Source organism: Chinchilla lanigera, unplaced genomic scaffold (assembly GCF_000276665.1).
Source record: "Chinchilla lanigera isolate Chin_1 unplaced genomic scaffold, ChiLan1.0 scaffold00013, whole genome shotgun sequence".
Classification (NCBI taxonomy): Eukaryota; Metazoa; Chordata; class Mammalia; order Rodentia; family Chinchillidae; genus Chinchilla; species Chinchilla lanigera.
The window spans coordinates 20,631,599-20,653,332 of NW_004955414.1; the positions used below are offsets into that span (position 1 = coordinate 20,631,599).

Here is a 21,734-nt window from a genome sequence, read left to right on the forward strand (position 1 = left end):
TCTAGGGATTGTCCGCACATTCCGATTTGGGAGGCGGTTTTAAGGAACCTTGTTTAGTTTTCCTAGTGAACACTTTCCTGAAACAGAAAGTACTCTGCCCGGGTTGTGATGAGCCTGGACATGCAACCCAGGTCCTGCCTCAAGGGAGGAATTGTAGTCTTTGCAGCTGGGAGTGCTTCTTCCACTGTACTGTTAATGACTTCAGTGATAGCTTCACCTGGAGAGATGTGCCTTCTCCAAAGCCAGCACCCATCCAGCAGCAAATGGTTTAGAAAGGCTGCAGAAGCCTCACGCGTTCAACCTAATGCAGAAATCTTTGGTTGGGTAATTTTAGTTTCCGAGTTTCCTGTTATGTTGGACAAGGCTTTCATCAGACCTGATTTGCAGTTCACATTCTCCTTCTGGCCAACCTTACTTAATTCCATTCTTCTTTCTACATATTTATTGCAAAGATTCTCTACTTTAAACATAGTATGCAATAAAATTTACCTTTAAGTGTATTTCTCAGAGATTTCTGTAGTGAGAATCCCAGGAAACCCTGGAAATAGAGGAAGGGAAAATAAACATTCTTAAGGACACCCTACTGTTGACATTTGGACACAACAGGAATTAAGAAGAGATGCCCTTGATCTTTAATTTTCTAAATCTTAATCAGGTCAAACCAGTACATGAGGCTAGCTGAATGGAAAGAACACTACTGCTTTCAAGAGAATATTTGTAGTTTTGTGTGTTTTGATAATTTTTTGTGTATGTATTCTTCTTGCACTGCGTTTAATGATCAGAAAATTTATGAACTTTAAAGTAAATCCAATTCTTTTAAAAATATTCTTAGGTTTTTTAGAGAAAGATTTGCCTACCATGTTATTCAGGTTCCACATAGAAGTAAAAATTCATGCAGTAATTTAAATAGGTTTCCTCAATATCTGCATAAACCTGTATATAACATTGCCAGGGAATTAACTTTAAGAGAGGGTAAAAATATCTTTACATGTACACTAGAGTTTTGGGAGAATATTTAAGGAAGAAGTAAATTTGGAAGAAGGGCTAGGTCCTCCTCACAGGAAAAGCGAGAATTCACTGGAGAATATGTCCTTTCAGCCCACTGGTTGTCAATATAGTACGTTCAGTTGCCTTGGCCAGGAAAGAAAAGCCCTGTGGGGGAATAGGTGGCTCAATGCCAGCAACTGATATCCTCTTTCAGAGTTAAGAAGCAAGAAGTTTCCTCCAAAATGCAGATATGCTGAAGTTGGCAGGCAGAGAAATAGTTGGGAGTGAACGAAGTTGACATTTTTTTGAAGTACAGATAGATAGGAAATCATGGCATGCACTAATAAACTGGAAACATGTCTTTTGGTTACAGGTGAGCTATGGCTGTGAAGTTAATTGGCCGAATAACTGTAAGGTTCAGTAAGAGTTTTGCTAGGGATACCGCTGAAATTTGACGGATGAGCATCACTAAATATCTCCCACACTTGCTTCTTCTATGTGTATGATGAAAATAAGAAAATTCAAACAAGTACTTCAGAGTATCTCCTCTAAGTGTCCCTACAGCATCGTCTACTGGCCAAGATAAATATCATGGTACTTGTACAAGTAAGAAATGTCCATTGTGTATGGCTCCATTCTTGCAGAGGAGAAAATGAAGACCTTGTTCAAAGCGAAGGGCCCATAAGTACATAACTGCCACATTTGCTAATATAATCAATGACATATTTGGTAAAATCTTTGAAAGTTTGTTGGCCTTAAATTTTATATTTAGATATAGAGTCTATGTAGAATGTATTTTTTATGGTTGATCAAGGAATACATCTGATATAATTATATGCTTCACTCAATCATTGCATCATCCCTGCACCTTACAGCTGCCTTTGTCATGCAGTGTAATGTATCTCTCTGAGGCTGTTTGGGGTCTCTTTGTTCCGTTTCACTGGACAATATTTTTCTACCCTTGCCTTAATCCAATATTTTCTCGAATTACTACAAATTTATGTGAAACTTTGTTATTGGATAGTGTGAGCCCAACAGGTTTAGAGCTATTTTACTTCAAGTAGTTGTGAACATTTTTGATATTTCTATATCCACATTAAAATTCATGTGAAGCATTCAATTTCTACAAAATCTTAAGCTTTATTTATGAGACAATTTGGAGTGAATAACTATATTAAAATAAGTATTCTAATTCACATAGTGAATCCCTTGCTTGAATTGGTTGTTCTTAAATTTCTCTCAACCATCTTTGAAATTTTAAGTGTAAAAGTCCAGCAAATCTTTCATTCATTTCTTATTCTGTAATTTTTATGGCTGTACACATTTAGGCTTTAGATTTTAGTTTCTATTGATAGGTGGGTTTTTTGGGGTAGAAATGCATGTACTTAGCCTGAAGAATTAACTTACTGGTTCTCGTGACTTGTCTTTAGAGTACTTTGCATTTACTAGTGCTTCACAAATACTATCTGTGAATAGTAGGAATGCTTTTTTTCTTTCCTTCCCAAGTTTCTTTTTTCCTCAGTGAGATCTGTAGCAAATTTTCTTTTTCTCTGTCTCTGAGAAAACATTAATATTTTATAACTGACTGATATTTATTATAGTTTTTAAAACAAAGGAAATTATTTTTAATCTCTACCTTAATAGATTTAATAACATGGAATTTAGTCAAATATTTTTCTTAGAAACCTAGATTGTGACTATCAATTGTCAATTATTGTTATGATATAAAGTTTGATTTCTTCCTTTTGTACTAATACAATGAATCATTTTCTGTGATTTTTTTCATGTAAAATGAATTTCATGTCCAAGTTAAGCTCAAAGGAATAATGGAATGCTTGTATATATGTTTGTCTATATCAGCAGATTAGATTTGTTAATATTATTTTTTGCGTTTTGATTTTGTAATCACTTTTATGGGGTCATAATTGTCTTATTTTCTTAGATCTCATTCCAGTTTGGAGTACACGTTATGATTGCCTCAGAGAAATAGTGATGGTGTAATCTCTCCCTTTACAATTTTTAAAAATATATGTGTAGATTTTCTGTCATTCTTTGGTTAAACGTTTCAGATAATTCATTAAGAATAGTGTCTTCTGGTAAGGCTTCTTTCCTTCTGTAATTTTTAAATAACAGTATCAAGAAATACACCAATTCCTGGTGATTTACAATATACAAATTTGAGACAAATACTTTGGTTTTTGTGTCTTAAATATTGATCTGTCTTATTCTCTTCTCTCCTTAAACTCCACCATATGTTAAAACATTTTGATTACAACTTTCATGCCAATTATTTTCTGTTCTATTCTTCTGTTTTTCTTTAATCTTGTTCCTTCGTATTTCACTGTAACATTTAGAAAACTGTGTGAGACTAAGGGCTACATGTTGCTCAAGTAAAGTACCTTAGCAAAGAAGTTACGGCTTCTGTGCTCTGGTACATTAAGCCTTGTGCTTCTGTGTTGTAAAAGTTTCTACTAGTAGTAGGAGAGCAGTGATCAGTCTTTGAGAAGAGAGAATGAACAATTATTTAAACTATTTTAATGAGAGAGGTGGAATTGAACACAGTTTCCAAAATGTCAGACTCACTCTCTGGTTTTTCCCTTTCTCTGGATTACTTCACCATTTCAGGGGCAAATATATATTATTCTTTCATGACTAAGATACAAAATTCTCCAAATTCTCCAAAACTCAACCTATTCAGTATAATACACACTTCAGAATGTCAGCATAGTAAATTAGCATGTGAGTTAATTTTCCTAAACATTATACACACTTAACAAGACAAGAGTTTTCTCTGTTGAAAGAAATATACATGGGAATCTGCTCATGGTTAAAAGACTATCTGAGGCTCATGCGTTTGGATCCCTAGAAACTATCTCCTGATTATTTTACTGAGTGCCTATGAATTGTATGTATCTCCTTAAAATAACTGTTAGGGTCTTTGTAATACTAAAGACTCTTCAGGATACTAAACATAGAGCCGTGGAATTGGCAGCTTGGGAGAATAGTAATAGTAAATAATAACAACCTAGCATTGAAGGAACAAAAGTACCTCTTGATTATATCTTACTGAGTATTTAATGCAGTCTCAAAGCTTTATATATATGCAGTGAATATATATGAGAGATTGTTACCCAGGCAACATCATGAACTTATTTCATAGAAAAAGATTAAAAGACGAAAATGCCCACCTATTACTTTAGGTTTCACAGTTAACAGCCAGAATTGGGGCTCAAAGATAAAGATATCTGGACTTACAAACCATGATCTGTGCCACCATAGGTCTAAAGTTCTTGCACTTTGCCTTCACATTGTCCTGAGACTTTAACAGAGAACTTTTATTTTTAGAGTAGTTTTCTCCTTAAAATAGTGTTTTTCAGCATTGGCAGTATCCACATTGGACTAGCTAAGCCCTTATTGTGATGGCTTTGTGTCATATTATATGATGTTTATAGACATCCTAAGCAGCCATATAATTGATGCTTGGAATATATCCTCAAAGTTTATTGGCACTGTGTGGCCAAAAATTCTTTTGGTTGAGAACCACTGCCTAAAATTAAAAACAACAACACCAACAACAGCTTTTCTGGGCTTTCTGTATTACAGTGAAAACCACGTTGTGATGACTCCCCTTCAAAATATTCCCCTTCACTTTGAACACACTTATCCCGTCATTCTTTGTCTTTCCCCTGGAAAAGCACTCTTGATTATTTAACTAAACAAAACTAAAATAAGTTGCATAGGAAGAACATCCCACCATTCTGGCCACGTTCTGAAGAATTTCTGGAAATCCTTTTTCATGAGTGCTTTTAATTGTACTATTTTGCCTACTCTGATGTCCTAAATGGTTTGAAACCATTTATCTTTCATGGTAATTTTGGCTTTGTGGAAGGGCTGGAATTCACAGGGTGCCTGAAAACACACAGTAATGCTACTACTTGACTGAAATTTCTGCAAATACTTTATTAATGAGGAGTCATTGAAAACAATGGTGAATGATTAAATAAAAATATTCATTGCAGTAGAAGTCATACGGTCATTAACATCCCTCAAAGTATTTGATATACTCTCCCTAACTTCACATACACGTATATCATTGTTCTAGTAAATGCAACTTTTACTCTAATAAATTTTTAAGGACCCACCATATATTTTACTCACCACTTACATATTACATATTTCTTCAGTGCTTGATTTCTCTGAAATGTTAGTATTCTAATGGACAGCGCAGATGTTTATACACCATGGACCTGCAATGCGAAGTTTCCCCAAAATATTACTTAACAAGAATTGATTGCTTGATTGATCTGTATCAGATATTTTAGTCACTAATTCAAATAAAATAATAATCTGTTGTAATATTTAAGAAAAATTAATGAAATACTGCACAAATATTAAGCATTTTAAGAAAAAATACCATAATGCCAAATTTTAGAAAAGTAGAAATTTAATATACCAATCAAGTTCTATCTTGTATGTGGTAGCTACGGTATCCTTAAAAAACACCATGAAGTCATTTTTCTTTGAGTTAAAATTTCATTGAAAATGAGTTGAATTGACCTGAAATTGAAGAGAATAGAAATAAAATGATGGATCTCAGAGGTAATTTATGAAAATATTTTAATTATTTACACCATGAGTTAAGATAACAAGAAGAAAAATAGGAATGGATCCTTAGAAACAACATAGATAATATAAATGAGATAAATTACTTCAGTTGTGACTGGGGAAGAGTAGTAGAGAGGGAAGATAAGAGCATTGTATTTTAATTAAAGTGGAGTTTATTGGCCAAACACAGTCTCTCCTGTCATTTATACCCTGTGCACTTTGTGAATGAACAGATAGGATGTGCTTTACACTGTATTTTGAAGAATTTACTTTTTGCTTCATAGTGAGGATATGGGGAACATCTACTGAGTCGGATCAAATCTTCATCTTTGCTCCTTAGTATGATAGCTCTGGGTTGGTCAGAGGCAGTTTTGTGGGCTCTTGTACATAAGAGTTCTTGCTGGATGAAGACAGTAGAAAGCTCACCCTCCTATCAAATGGCTGGTGAAAGCTTTGAGTGTCATGGATCAACTATATATGTACCACAAATTTTTTATTATTTAAAATTGCTTTAGAAGTCCTCCCTTTCATTAGTAAACTATGTATTTATTTCCCTGTTCACATTAGGTTAACAAGTTGAATGTCATTATTCCTGTTATAAGGTGGCAAAATATGCCCTAATATTATTTTCCTAGTAGCTACTTCATTTAGTTATTCAGAGCACACATTATTCTCTTCCATCATTCTCAATTACTAAGCCTATTGTTTTCCTCCATCAGGGGATCTTCAGGACACTTCTCAGTTACTTCCCAATCTGAGTCTAGACTGCCATGGCTACCTCCTGTCCTTGAGGAGAAGAATTAACTTTGACATCATTTTTCCTCTCTAGGGTTATATTGACCACAGTTTGTGGTCCTATGGGAATGCCCTTGTCAAGAGGGGCTGGCATTTAAGAGTAGTTAGTGGATAGAAATGCAATGATGATACAGCACAAAGCTGGACAGTGTGTAGGATGCTGAAGGCAAAAAATACCCTATCTTGGTTCTGCAGCCACTGAAGAAGAGATAGATGCTTTGCTCAGGACATCTGTGCTTTCCTGAGGAACTGTTTGCCAGAGCATATTCTATACACTTTATTCTTCTCTTATACCCATGTTCAGTGGCTTTCTACACCTATAAGAAATTTCTAAGCTTGACAGACTGGGTATCCTGCCAACCTCCATAAGCGTCAATGTCTATATGCTCATGAGGTTCCCAGGTGTGCCTGAAGGACGGCTTTGAGGTGAGAAAAATGGTTAAAATATTAGTGCATTAGAAGTTTCTAGAAATTCTAATGGGATGGTTTAGAGGTGGGATTGACCTCTACTCATAGGGAAACAGTGCTCTGGGATAGTTGATAGGTACAGACTACCACTTACCATGAGGAGAAAAACCCATCTCCTCAAAAGTTGTTCAGAAGAGCTTTGGACTGGAGTAGTATTGCAAACCCGTCTCCCACTACTAAAGTAGTGGGACTTTACGTACTAAAATCCTTGTTCTTTCAAAACACCATTGTCTAATATTAACTAAAAGATATGATGATGAAATTGATGACTGTTGATAATTTGAATGCCTCATCTATTACCCTCTCATGCATCTGGTAAGAGTATGAACAGAAGTGTAGGTGACATAATTCTCAAGAAAAGCATCAGGAGGCTACATTTTTATGAGTGATTACTTGGCCACTGCATGTCACACCTGAGTTGAGTCACTGCTACTCATGGCTGATAAGCTTGTGGTCATGGTTATTTCATCATTTAGATTATCACTTTGGCTCCTAAATTTTAGAAACTGTGCCGAGTACTTAAATACCTTAGCATCAGCTTTTAAAATGTTATACAAAATGATAAAATTCCCAGCATTTTATTTTATTTTTGATGCTTAAGTATGTGATTATTTTAAATAATTTCCAAGTCTTCCAGTGATTTAACAGGCTTTTGTTCATTTTCATCTCAGACCGATGTCAACACATTTTTGGTATTTTATTTTAACCACTATGTATATTACTTTAGTAACATTTTTCTTTATTAATAGCAGAGCTAAATATATTAACCAATCAATAGGCAGTATAGATTCAAATTATCTTCTTTGTAGCTATGGTGTTGCTGACAGACTCTGGGATTGAATTGACGCTCAATTCTATTTCAGCACTGTCTTCAACAAACTGTGTGACTTAGGTAACACAAGCCACCACTTGAGGCCTACTTTCTTGTCCGTAAAATAAAAGCCTAAATTAGATGTATCTAATGTCTTATGTGTCTATAAAATTCCACAATGATCGCCATCATTTTCACTTACTTTTATTTCATTATTTTCCATTTCTTTACTATACAGCATAATTTTCCATACAAGTAAACTTGAATTCTTTAAAAAATAAAACCCAAATATTCTTAGTTGAATCTATCTGCACTAATAGGAAAGAAAACTTCACTTGAATTTTTATTTCTACCTCTATATTTGAAGTCACTGATGAAGTCACACCTGTAAAATAAGTGCATTTAGAAACATAAAAGATAAATTTCAAGGAGAAAAAGTAGGCAATGATCATGAAAATCTACTGTACACTTTCCCAAGGTCAATAGAATGAAAGACAATATGAAAATGTCAATCTTCAAATATATCCTTAACAAAAACTCTCCTAAACAGTAAAATCGCCATTGAAGAATATGTATTTTTATGCATCTTAACACTGGCTCCAACAAAAAAATTGAGGTGGGGTGCAAGTAAGATGAAAATTCTTCCCAGGTTTTGTAGATAAAAATACATGGGCATCAAAATTCAAAATTAAACATCTGAAACAGCTAATACAAAATCAAATGAACAATTCTCAAATGACCAATGAGTCTGAACATTTCCTATCCTCTTGTTTTCAAATTGTGTATTGTTTTTAATGGTTTTTTTATTGGTTAAAATAAACATTTTTTTAAAAATCAAATGAACATTTGTAACAGGTGACAACAGTATGAAACTGATTTTTTTTCTTCCTTGGATGAGACAGGACATTTCTTAGTAATAGCAGTTTACCATTCACCTAGGAAGAAAATCAGAGATACACCACCACCACCTGAGCTATGGGTATAAGATAAACACCTTCCATGGAATTCTTTTTCACATTACTAAAATGTCCTCAATTGTCTGGAGCAGTTCCATGTTTAGAGTATTTCAAACCACTGTCTCCGATGTATGGACAACTGGAGCTGAGGCCCTGAAATCGTATCTGAGTCTGAGTAGACAGATAAGAATTCTTTCACTCACGATGACCGAGTTTCCTCAAGCGTATCTGCATGACCACTGTGACGATGATGCTGGGGACGATGATAGTTCCAAATGTTTCCTTTTAAAAAATATAAGCTGTGTAACACTAAGTAGAAGTACATTACATTATATGCTTTTCAACAAGAAATGACTTGTTCTCAGGTCTTACTAAGGAAAAAAACCTTATAATGAAATTTACTACCTGTTTTCACTGATAAGCTGTGTGACTTAAGTATGTAACATAAAGCCAAAAATGAGAGCCATTATGATTTTAGTGAATAAACAAAAAAAAAAAATGAGAAGTTAAGTGACCATGGCCTAGGTCCCAAACATTACACAATTCTGAACTTGATTTTTAACAGAAAGACATCTAGATACAGTTTCTGTGGCTATTTCTTATAACAGAAAGATCCAAAGCAAATGTAGGCAAGCTCAGTCCTACTTTGTTGAAGATAAATATTCTGATAATGTCTAAGTCTCAGGAGCTAAAGTGCATCAGCTCATCACGTGTGCCCTGCCTGTGACTTGCAGCTCCTGAGAAAGTGATGGCCCCTTGTGCTCATCCCTTCACACACTCTACACTGTCAGGCAGACAGGACAATGATTTTTTTTTTAACCAAATACTTTATACAGTGAAATACAGGAAACATCCTAAACAATTAAGATAGCCTCATTATTTTTAAATACTGAAAATATAAAAGGCCCATACAAATTAAGAGTTGTATTAGGTAGACAGTTCCTATTTCACTTGCTGTGCTCTTTAAATCTCCATAAGAGAAACAAGTATTTTCCTCATGTCTTTAGGCAACAGATTCGAAAGCAAAAGTTGCAGGGCTGTAACAGTTCATTACATTTATGTTTTTGAAGCTAAATTATTCAATATCTTGTATTATTATTGCACTTATATATTGCCAGGAATATATCTACAGCAATTCAGCAGGAGTGATTGCAACAAAAGTGTAAATAGGTCTACAAAGCATCTGATTTCCTTATTAAATAAGAAAGTTTGCATAGAGAAACACCAACAGCTACAATTCAAATCAGATTATATATGCTTACCAGTTATTTAAACCTTATAGAAAATTAAATGTAACCCTCACCACTACAAATCTCTAAGGAATCAGAAAAGATTTATAGTGCACAAAGTCTTGACTATTGTTGCATTCCACTTTGAAATCACAGAGTTAAAACATCATTTTTTCAAGATTTAAAGAAAAATAGATTTTATAAAACAATAGATTCTTTTTAATTAATGAATATATTGTTTTATGTTACTGACAAACAAGTTATGCTTTTTCTCCCACTATAATTCACTCTGATCAAAGAAATAATTCTCTTTTTTTTTTTTTTTTTTCCAGTATTGGGAATCAAACTCAGGACCTTGCACTAGCCAGACAGGCTTTGTGCCGCTGAGCTAAATCCCCAGCCCAAAATAATTCTCTTTTAACTCCTAATGATTGCTACATTTTCAAGACTAAAGGAATATCAGTAGGCATTTTTTCTTCTTGATTTACTTGTCTCTAAAATATGTCAAGTAAGCTTTCAAAGATTTAGCGAGGGGCAGCTTCATGATTTTTTCTGTCAGTGAATTTTGAGGTGGCTCCTCCAGCTTCATGGGCTTCACTGTGGTCCTTCTCCTCCTCTTCTTTGTTATCTTCTTCCATTTTCTCATCCTCCTCACTGTCTAGAGCCTGAGGAAGAAGCTGGTTACCTAGAAACACGTAAGTATTAATCCTCTGCTTAACTTTTTCTTTTCCTCTTGGGTGGAGTTGTTTGAGGAATCCTCTTGGCCTACATCTGGTCATTGATGAAATTTCTAAGCACGCATCGAATGTAAATACCAGCCAAGTCCTGCAGATTCCTGACAGCAGAGCGGGGAAGCCCCAGGGAGTCTGGGGAGCCATTATCATTCTTTCTTGGCTGCACAAGTGGAACAAATGAAGCAGCAAGGATATTTTTACTTTCCTAAGTGTTCTGTCCAGTTCGTATAATCTGTGTTAACTAGTCCTCTATAGGCATAACTAGTATGCCTCCAACTTTCAGGAGTATTTTCATGGTCTTCCTGGACCCCCGCTCTACAATAAATGCGATCATACTGATAACTATCAGATGCTATTTGGAGGCAATTATCTACTACAAATGCACGTTCACAGAACTCAAATTTATCAAAGCTATCACTATTTTTAATGAAACTCTCCACTTTTCCTGGGAATAGTCCACCATATCTGATTGAAGTTCAAGCCCATGATTTATTCCAAAAAGACCTTTGGTGCGGCTCTTGGTCTGGCTCGCCAGAGGGACGTGGCAGTGGGGATATGATCCGGAACTTGGTGACCTCCGCCAGCACAGAAGCACCGCCGCAGCCTCAGGCCTGGGGAGGGGCGGGGCGCTGGCCAAGAAGTGGCTGGGGCAGCGCGCATCAATTCCCAGTATTTTAATGCTCAGAGAAGGTTAGTGGTCCCTCAAACGTGACTGGGTATAAAATGACAATTGTCATTTGAATTTCTTTTACCATAAAGAAGTAGCCACCGAGAGCAGAGTGCTATGTCTATATCCAAAGGGAAGGGAAATTACGAATACTCTCTCAGAGTTACCTAATAGGAAAACCTAACCTGCCTTGGCAAGAAGGAAAATATTGGAGGATTTAAGTATGGATATCAAAAAGGAGAAAGTAATGATGTCTGAGTGTCAAAGTGATGACAGAGATCAGAAAAGTTTATGGCATAAATATTTAGGAAATGAACAAGATGTGTAATGAACAGTATTTCCACTATGTTATGGTTAAAATAAGACATAGATTACTGTACATGCACAGAGAATATGTGAATCAATTACTTTTTCTCTTCGTTATATCTAAACGCTCCTTACAAGGAAGAATAATATCAGGGTGTAAAATTTCAATGTAGCTGGAGAATGCTATGGAATTAGTTATTTCGTTATTAGTTCTTTCAGAGGAAAGTATAAGGCCTCATTGTGTTGGTGGAGAAGAATAGTTTGAAGAATGGGCCATATAAATTTTGGCAAAGCCTTGATGTAGAACAGGCTATGTGAAAGTTTAACTGATGCTTGCTGCCCAGGGTATCGGAAATTGGATGCCCATCATGTTGATAAGGGCTTAAGATTTCTTGGGTTGCTATTTTAATGTCTATTGTTGGTGCATCCACAGTGGTGTTGGACTCTGATATTCCCTCTAGCACATCTGACTTATTGGATAACTGAACCCTGTGCACATAAACTCGAAATTCTTCTTCCAACTTGACATTGCATTCCTTTCTACATTTTCTTTTATTTGTGTGATTTTTCCCCTCCCCTTGCACTCTTAGTTACAATGACACAATTGTCTAGGAGTGGACATAATTTCCCCTTTTACATCAGCCTATTTGGAAAAATGCACACCATTTTCTGAAAAAAATATACCTCTAATTTAACATAATTTGTTTGAATTTATCTTGTATATGAGATTCCCGGAATTTCTATGTATGTCTTTTTTTCTCCTTGCTTTAATAAACATCATGAAATTTTACAAAGTGAATTTACTGTAGATTTTTACTTCTACTCAAACTTAGCATATAATGATCCATGCTATCTCTGATGTCTTTTCCTCTGGGAAAATTTTTATTCACCATAATATTTACTGTTAGATTTCCCTGGAATCCATTTTTTAAATGATCATAACTCCTAAAAAGCTTCCCTGCTTTGTCTTTGCCAAGCTATGGCCCATTTTTTAACATCTGTCCTAACTTGACAACTATATATTTTAGACCTGGTCAAGCTGATTTTTAAACTGCAATTAGTATAAGAAGTCCTCTTAAATTAAGTGCAGGTTCTTTATGTTTACACACAGTTTCCTTCAGAAATTCTGGTTCATTTTTCTACTTAAACTTAGCTGGCACAATGAAATCCTACCACTTACCTTTAGCTTTTTTCCATTGTATTTGCTTACATTTACAGTACATTAGCTCTGTGTATTGACAGTTCTGGTTTCTACTATTTTGATTATTTGCCATCATCCTTGGTCTAAAAATATTCAGTGGAAAGTTCCAAGTATGATCAATTCATAATTGTAAAAAACTTATTATCATTGTTCAATTTTGTTATTAGTTGTTATTAATTACTATTGTGCCTAATTTATGAATTAAATGACCACTGTTGTATGTGTGCAGGAAAAAAATGGTACATGCAGGGTTTGGTCCCTCTACAGTTTCAGGCATTCACTGGGGAACTTGAAATATATCTCCTAGCATATGGGTGAACTGTTATGCTCTCTAATACATTTCTTCATTTACATGGGCATCAATCAATGCAGGGTGCACATCACAGTCCTTTGGTTCCAACCAACTCTTATTTGTCATTTGAAAATTAACTCAAGGGTCACTGTCCATAAACAGTCCTTAAACTCCCTAGATGAACTTACTTCTTCTCTATTTTGTAGCCCGTGTTTTTATATTACCTTTGAAGTAACACTTAATTTCAGCTCTCTTTGCACTAGTCTGTAAGCATTTGAAGGTATTTTTTATATATTTCTCTAGTTTTAGCACAACAAGCAGTTTTTTACTATGTGCATGAAAAAAGAATAAATTTCTTTTTTTTTTTTTTTTTTTTTTTTTTCGGTACCGGGAACCGAACTCACAACCTTGCGCTTGCCAGGCAGGCGCTTTGCCGCTGAGCTAAATCCCCAGCCCCAAGAATAAATTTCTTAAATGATGAATATAGCTAGTAATTAAACATAATGAGCATAGGAATGATTAAAACACTAAGTACAGGAGCTGGGGATTTAGCTCAGTGGCAAAGCGCCTGCCTGGCAAGCGCAAGGTTGGGAGTTTGGTTCCTGGTACTGGAAAAAAAAAACAAAAAAAAAAAACCAAAAAAAAAACCACTAAGTACAGACAAATGCATCAAAGTCTTTGTTGTTATAATACTGACTTTACCCTAATTTTCCACATTCTTCTGTCTCTACTTAGACTGAAGGTGGCTCCATGTGCACAATGTCTGTCTTCAATGGATCTGCCCTGTACCCTCGCTTCCTTCTGACAGGCTTCTCAGGCCTTGAAAGCAAGTATGGCTTGATTTCCCTCCCTATCTTCTTGGTTTATGCCACTTCCATTGTGGGGAACATTACCATCCTCTTCATTATCAGAACAGAGTCTTCGCTCCACCAACCAATGTACTACTTTCTATCAATGTTGGCACTCACTGACCTGGGTCTATCCACCACTACCTTGCCCACTATGTTCAGCGTCTTTTGGTTCCATGCTCGGGAAATCCCTTTCAATGCTTGTCTGGTCCAGATGTACTTCATTCATGTTTTCTCAATAATTGAGTCAGCTGTTCTGTTAGCCATGGCCTTTGACCGCTTTGTAGCCATCCGAGAACCTCTGCGTTATGCAACCATTTTAACCAATGATGTGATCATTGGAATTGGGTTAGTAATTGCTGGAAGAGCCTTAGTCCTGGTGTTTCCAGCTTCCTTCCTTCTGAAAAGACTCCAATATCATGCAGTCAATGTTCTTTCCTATCCCTTCTGCCTGCATCAGGACCTCATAAAGACAACTGTGTCCAGCCGTCGTGTGAGCAGTATCTATGGCCTCATGGTGGTCATCTGCTCCATGGGACTTGATTCAGTGCTTCTCCTCCTCTCCTATCTCCTCATCCTGGGCACAGTGTTGAGTATAGCCTCCCAAGCAGAGAGAGTAAAAGCCCTCAATACTTGCATTTCCCACATTTGTGCTGTACTCACCTTCTACACACCCATGATTGGGCTGTCGATGATCCGTCGCTATGGCCAGAATGCTTCTCCAGTGGTCCACGTGCTCATGGCCAATGTGTACTTACTGGTACCACCTCTCATGAACCCTGTTGTCTACAGTGTAAAGACCAAGCAGATTCGTGACAGAATCCTCAAAAAATTCAAGAAACATGAAGTTTAAGTGCAAGACACTCCAAAACTCAACTTTCCTCCCATTTCCTCTGTACTTAACAAGAGTGTTTCTTACCAGTGTAGACTTAGAAATTTAAATGTTACCAGAAATACTTTTCCTTGAAGATCTATATCTAAACCTCAGTGATAGTAACTACTTGTCTTTTCAAATGGAGAATAAAAGCTTGATTTTATTTTATAATGAGATTATTTATTATCTGTTTTGAATACCAGGTCCTGAATATTTAGATGTCAAGATAAATCTAATGTAGACCCTACAATATAGATACTCTTCTAATCTGTTTACTTTAGTGTGAAAATATTTTAAATACATTGTTGGATCTGTTGAGGTCACAAGAAAGACTGCTATCAAAATAAAACAAGGACAGCATGAAACGTAGCAGATTTTCAGAAGATAAAAGGAAATAAATTTGGACCAAATTAACTGAACTATGTTTGGTAGCTCTAATTTAATGCAGAACTAGTGAAGCTTCTTCTTTAGGAAGCTACAGATGCTTCTCTATTCTGAGAGGTACAGACACTTTGATATACACATTTTGGTCCATTTTCTCCAGCTGAGCTCTCAGTAAATTTCTCAGTCTTTTATAGCAGTATCTATTGATTCTATATCCTAAAATATGCTCTCTGAGACCTAAGTTGAGAGGAATGCAGTCATTCAGTTCCTGTATTCTCCTGCGTATACTATCCTTATTATGTTTTTCCTAGTTCCCAATGTCATTCTGCACTGGTATGCTTAAGATTTTGGGGGGGGGAATTGTATTTTTCAACTCTTATTATAGAATTGATAGATATACATATTTTAAACACTAGGAACTTCAGCTGTTTGACACTTACAAAGCTTTGTTTTCAATTAATGTGATCAAACGAAATATCTTTATGTCATCTTAAAAATTACACAACCCACAAATATCATTAAAAAATTGTCTGTACTCAGTGGCTCAATTTCATCACCTTTCATTTTAAATTTAATCTGCTCTGGTCTGATTTTCATTTTCATGATTGCACTGGAATTGCACCTCAAAATGTTTTTAATGATCTACTTGTTACTAAATTCTCACTTAAACCTCTACTTCCTTTTTTTTTCTTTTTTTCTTTTTTCTTTTTTCCTTTTAAAGAGAATGATAAAAAAGAATAATAGCCAAATACTAACAACATAGAAAAAAAAAAAAAAAAAAAAAAAACAATAAAAATGATACAGTGTTCCAAAACAAAATCACAGGAATTAACAGTGCCTGTTACATTACATATTGTTGTCTTCAATGAAGTTGCTCAGATGACGAGATGTAAGAATGCGAGATTGATCAAACCATTAAAGAATAAAAAATAAAAACAAAAAACATTAGCAACTTTAAAATAAACTTAACTTTAATAATTTTAGATTTATATGAAGGAACTGAGATGAATATATGATAGTAGAACTGAGATGAATATATGATAGTAGATCTGTAATATATCATGTGTCCAGTGTTATCATTAAAATTTGACATTAGTGTGGAATATTTGTTAAAATCAAGACACTATGTTGATACTCCTTTAAACACAAGTATAAATTACATTTTCTTCAGATTTCAATATCTCCCAAATGTTTTACTGCTTCTCCAGAATCTGGTCCAGGAAGCACATCACATGGTTGTACTGAGACTTTATTTTCTCAGTTCCGGGTTGTCACCCAATGCCTTCTCCATCCTGTTTTACTTGGAGACATGTTCTTGTTAAGTAAACAAATTTCCCAGGCTGGTTTGCAGCTGAGATGCTGACATTACAGGTGTGCACCACCAATCCCAGCTTCTTATATTCCTTTTTTTTTTAACTCCTTAATTTCCTCTGTTTTTTCATTTTTTAATTTATTTTTTCTTTGTTTTAAAGATAAAAGAACATAAACATATTAACAAACACACAGACATTTACAGAATAACACAGAAACAATAGAAGCAGTACATAATTTCAGACAAGGTGATAGGAAATTAACAATGCTGGTTGTATTACATATTGATACCTCAAATTTTTTACTCAAATAAACAACAATAGGCATGTAAGATTGATCAAACAATTAAACATTAACTGTTCCTCTTAACAGTAAAAGGTTCTCAGATTTTTATCATTTTTGAAGTCTTGGAAATTTTCAAGGAGATCAGGAGTTTTGTAAAAATGTCACTCTACTGAGATTTCTCAGTAGGAGTTAGGGAATATACAAGATGACCCTAACTGTTATAAGTTAGTACAGTTGTACTAACTTATCTCATGATTACACTAGGCTTATGTGTTCCAAAGAGAAAGAAGGCAGCAAAGGCAAAACACATTATCACATTTGATATGTGCCTGGATTGTGTGACTAGGATCGTGTCTATATTGTTTCCCCTTTGTGAAGTTAATCTTCTTAAAAACCCTTTCTCTTTCCAAGCAGCTCATATATGGTTAGTAATACAGCCTTTTCCACCACATGAGAGACTCTATGTTTATTCTCAGCATAACAACAAAAAGTATGAATAAATAAAATTATTGAAAAGGCTACTTTCATCCTCCACTTTCTGAAACAAATCCAATATACATGGTTTATACTACGAGAATGGGAGCCTACTTTTCCCCTCATTAAGATCAAGGTATATTCAAAATCATTTGATATTCTTTTGAACATTATATTTGTCTCTTTTCCAATTTATTTCTGTTTCCATTGACTTACAGACATTTATGTTAAATTTTATCTTAATGGGATAAATTGTATTTATTTTTCTCAATTTGTTCCTGTTCTGACTAAAAGGAGCTCTTTTAGTTAATACCTTCATCAATGTAAGATTTATTTGTTTTGTTAATTTGTTTCTGTATTTCAGGATGGCCTTGTTTTCTTGGTGTTGTTGTGCTGAAGGGTCGTCTTGTATATTCCCTAACTCCTAGAATCAGTCATTTGTCTAAGAAGCCATAGCACCCACTAGCGCCCCCTGTCTGCATGCTCTGTATGTACAAATCCCCAAAGACGAATGGAATTACTGTGTATCAGAAATGTATACTAATAATTACTTTGAAAATAAAATAAAGAACAAAAAATAAAAACAGCATTGGAAAACAAGTTATGAATGCTTATTTACTTCTCTCTAATCAGGTTTTTTTGCTGCTAGCCTTTCTCATCAGACAAAATGGAAAGATATGTGTGCATCATAAACTCTTCATGAACCATTTTCTATAAATATTTCTATATTTACTTACTTGTACTTAAAGTAAGCAAAATATAAATTTATGTTTATATTATCATATGTAGCAATTCTATTGTTCTGTCTTATTTATACTCCTACTCAAAGAAACGAGAACTCATGTTCCCATCATTCACCATGTATGTCTAGAATTGTGCATATCGTGTATATAAGTATAAAAATATCAGCATTGTATTCTGGATTGTGCATATCCTGTATATAAGCATAAAAATATCAGCATTGTATTCTTAAACAACAAAAGTCATTTGTTGTTTAAGTGAATTGAGGATAGTTTCCCTTATACTGTGCATTGTTTTTTCATCCTTTTAACAATATTTTAGGAAGAAATATTTTAATTTTAATAACTTAAAAATGTCAATTTTTTCTTTCAGGAATTATGCTTTCCCCCTTTTATTTTGGATGTTGTTTATTTTGATGCAGCAGTGAGAGTAACTAAGTCAGTCTTCCAGTCTAGTCAATTTTTTTCTCCATCATTATGGATCTTTTGCTGTTCTGTATAAAACTTAGAATCTTTTTGCTGAGGTCCACAGAGCAACTTGCTGGGACTTCAATGGAGTAGTATTGGATCTACAGAACACATTGTGAGGAATTAAATCCTTACATTGAAATTTAAATTTATGAATATAAAGTAACTTAATTTATTTGGGACTTTTAAAATTTCTTTCATCAGAAGGGGAAATGGCAGAGGAAGAAGGAGCAAAATGATCAATAAGTGATTTTATATATATATGTATATATATATATGATTACAGTTGTACAAACTTATACGAAAAAAGATTTATTTCCTTAACTATATGATTGTCACTGGAAACCAATTTTTAATATTTAATTGGTGCTGTGATTCTACATCTTGTTTTTAATCTTAAAATAGCCCTCATGGATTAAAGGTATCTTCAGGAGCTTTCAACTTTAGATGCTTCCTCATTTATACAGAGAAAAACAAAATCAAAACAAAAACAAACAAAATAAAATGCTTCTGGCCAAGTACCTTAAGGTTGGTTTTTGACTAAATGTGAAAACTTGGTTGAACCAAACACAGTATTTTACTACATATGTATAAGATAACAAAAGCTGTGAAAGTGGATGAGATATTTTAAATATTTGTGAAAACTGTTGCAGAAGACATTCAAAATCAGATGTAAAATACTTTCTCATGATTGCAGTCAATGCTTCTCTGAAACCTCAATTATGTAATAAAGAGATCTACTTTTTCACTCAGAGTAATCACATTCTAATAAAAATCACACAATATATACATGATTGACTCCAACATTTAGGATAAAACTTGAAGAATTCAGAAAAATTGTGTATGTAGAGTTGGTAGGGTGACTAGGGGAGAAGGGGCTTAAGGCAAACTGAACTTAAATAAGCTATAAAAGCCCAGAGGGAATACTTTTTAAAATACACCCTGGGCTTGGACTTTCTGCAGGAAGCTACTAGTAAGACTGAATTTTATTCCCTGACAATGAAGCATATTATGCCTCCTTAGATATTGCAGGGCATTATAAAGGGTTACATGCAAAATGTAAAATAAACTGCTAAATATTCAGGAAATAAATTCTGTTGTGCACATGGCTGTTTTCTTGCTTCATTGTAACATGAACTTTGGAGGATTAAATTAACAGCAGTGGTTATATATCATTAAACTCTTCCTGCTTCCAATGGAGACTAAAAAGAAAAAAAGAATTGGCAGTGTAAGTGATTCAAAATTAAAGACATTTATTTTTCCTGTCAGCTGTTATTCAAGCAATGAATAGTACTTGTCAGGAAAATGGGATAGTATTTTGTTGTTGTTGAAGTAATAAATAATATTTAATAAAAGCCAAACCTTATTTAGATTTCTTTATATTGCCCTTTATTATTCAATCATCATCTCTCATAAACAACTGCTGACTATGCATGCTTCTCATATTTTCCTTGTTTTTTATCAACTTAACCTTTGTAGGGGTTTTATTCAATATTTTATTAAATGTTTTTAAGTTTTGGTTTATTTATTTTTTTCTCCTGGTCTGATATTTTTCCTAAGGTGGAACAGAGTTTATGTGTTTTAGAAAGGAAGGCCACCAAGGTAAAGGACCATTCTCATTACATCACAGCAAGGTAACCAGGTTTTACTATGATTCGATGTTGTTGATATCAACCCTGGTTGGCAGGCTGAGGTAGTGTTTGTCAGTTTTCCACTTTAAACTTTCTCTTTCCCATTGTACCAATTTCTATGCCATGTGTTTGGAAGTCAGTCACTATATATAGCCCAACATAAGATGGGAAGTGTTATGCTCTAACTTTTTGAGGAATCAGTGTCTACATAATTTGTTTGGGATCCTTCTACATGGGTAACTCATCTCTTATCTTCATCATCTTCTCAATGTCTCCTTTCTCCAGAGTAATGTACAAAACGATGCATATCTAAAGGGAGTTGATCTTTGTATTTTGATATGGGGGTAGACAGGTAAGAGATATCTGTGTTTTTCCCCCAGTACTATAAAGTATCAAAGTAACAGACTGAGACCTTTCAATATGGGGCAACAGTGCTCTCTTTGGCAGCACATATACTCATACAGGTCAACATGCATCTGCAAGGAGCACAGTCCTATGAACATGGCAGCAAAATGTCCCTTTATAATAACACCTACTTCTACCCACACACTTTCTTGCTGCTGGGAATCCCAGGATTGGAAAACAGCAACATCCTGATTGGATTTCCCTTTTGTGCTGTGTATCTCACTGCACTCATAGGAAACTTCACTGTCTTGTGTGTGACCCAAACCTACCATACTCTTTACCAGCCCATGTTCTACTTCCTGGCTAGGCTGTCTAGCACTGATTTGGGATTATGGGCAGCTATCATTCCTTAAATGCCAGTCCTATTTTGGTTACTGTCAAGGAGATAATTTTTGTTTCATGCCTTACTCAGATGCTTTTCAATCGTATCCTTACTGGCATGGAGTCAGTAGTCCTATTTGCCATAGCTTATAATGGCTATGTAGCTATTTGCAACACTCTCCATTATACTACAATCTTTACTAACAAGATGGTAGCCCTATTTGGTTCTTGGGTGGTTGGGAAATCTTTCCTCACTGTTCCCCTTTGTAATTCTAATCTTATGATTGCCCTTGCGATTGTGGACATCATGTCATCCCACATACCTGTTGTGAGCATATGGGTGTTGCTCATCTTGCATGTGCAAGTATCAGGGTAAATATCATATATGGCCAGTGTAACATTCCTATTCTGGGTTTCAACATCATGGCCATTGCTCTATGCTGCATCCAAATTCTCCGTGCTGTTTTCCATCTCCCTTCAAATGAAGAGAGACTCAAAACTCTCAGTACCAGTGGTTCACATGTGTGTGTAATTTTGATCTTTTGCACCCAGCCCTTTTTTTTAAATGACCCAAAGTTTTGGTTTAAATATTCTTGCTACATTCACATTCTTCTTGCCAGTTTGTATGTAGTTATTCGACCAATGCTCAACCCTGTCATCTACAGAAGCAGGACCAAGCAGATTTGTGAAAGATTGCCTAGAATGTTCATCCAGAAAGAAGAGTAATGCACAGAACTTCAGTTTTTATATATTATAATTAATGTAAAATCACCTAGACCAAATGACTTAATATGCTTGATTTGTAATTTAGGATGAAATAATGAAAACTTTGTTTGAATTCCTCCTTGGGACGCTTTTATTCACTCAGAGAATGAGACCAACACTGATATGTTTGATTATGAAATATGGTTCACACCATCAGGATAAAAGTTAGGTTCTAGA

At 34.9% G+C, this 21,734-nt stretch overlaps 2 protein-coding genes and 2 pseudogenes across 2 annotated transcripts in view; 3 read left to right on the forward strand and 1 right to left on the reverse strand.

The window, feature by feature from the left end:
- The window catches only part of LOC102022276 (olfactory receptor 51L1-like), a 2,087-nt gene extending 880 nt beyond the window's left edge, over positions 1 to 1,207 (forward strand). Inside the window, 1 exon segment of the mRNA XM_013511722.1 lies at positions 1,110 to 1,207. Within this exon segment, the coding sequence (XP_013367176.1) occupies positions 1,110 to 1,207 (98 nt within the window).
- Positions 1,208 to 10,335: 9,128 nt separating this feature from the next.
- On the reverse strand, positions 10,336 to 10,880 carry LOC102026744 (annotated as a pseudogene).
- Positions 10,881 to 13,810: 2,930 nt separating this feature from the next.
- LOC102022588 (olfactory receptor 51G2-like) lies at positions 13,811 to 14,752 on the forward strand. The gene has a single exon (XM_005380064.1). It carries the CDS (start codon positions 13,811 to 13,813, stop codon positions 14,750 to 14,752), a length of 942 nt encoding a protein of 313 aa, XP_005380121.1.
- A 5,784-nt stretch (positions 14,753 to 20,536) lies between these two features.
- Positions 20,537 to 21,518, forward strand: LOC102027065 (annotated as a pseudogene).
- Positions 21,519 to 21,734: the final 216 nt, after the last annotated feature.

Bases quoted from the DNA above. Each gene is read 5' to 3' on its own strand.
- LOC102022588 (XM_005380064.1), top strand. From the start codon at position 13,811: ATGTCTGTCTTCAATGGATCTGCCCTGTACCCTCGCTTCCTTCTGACA.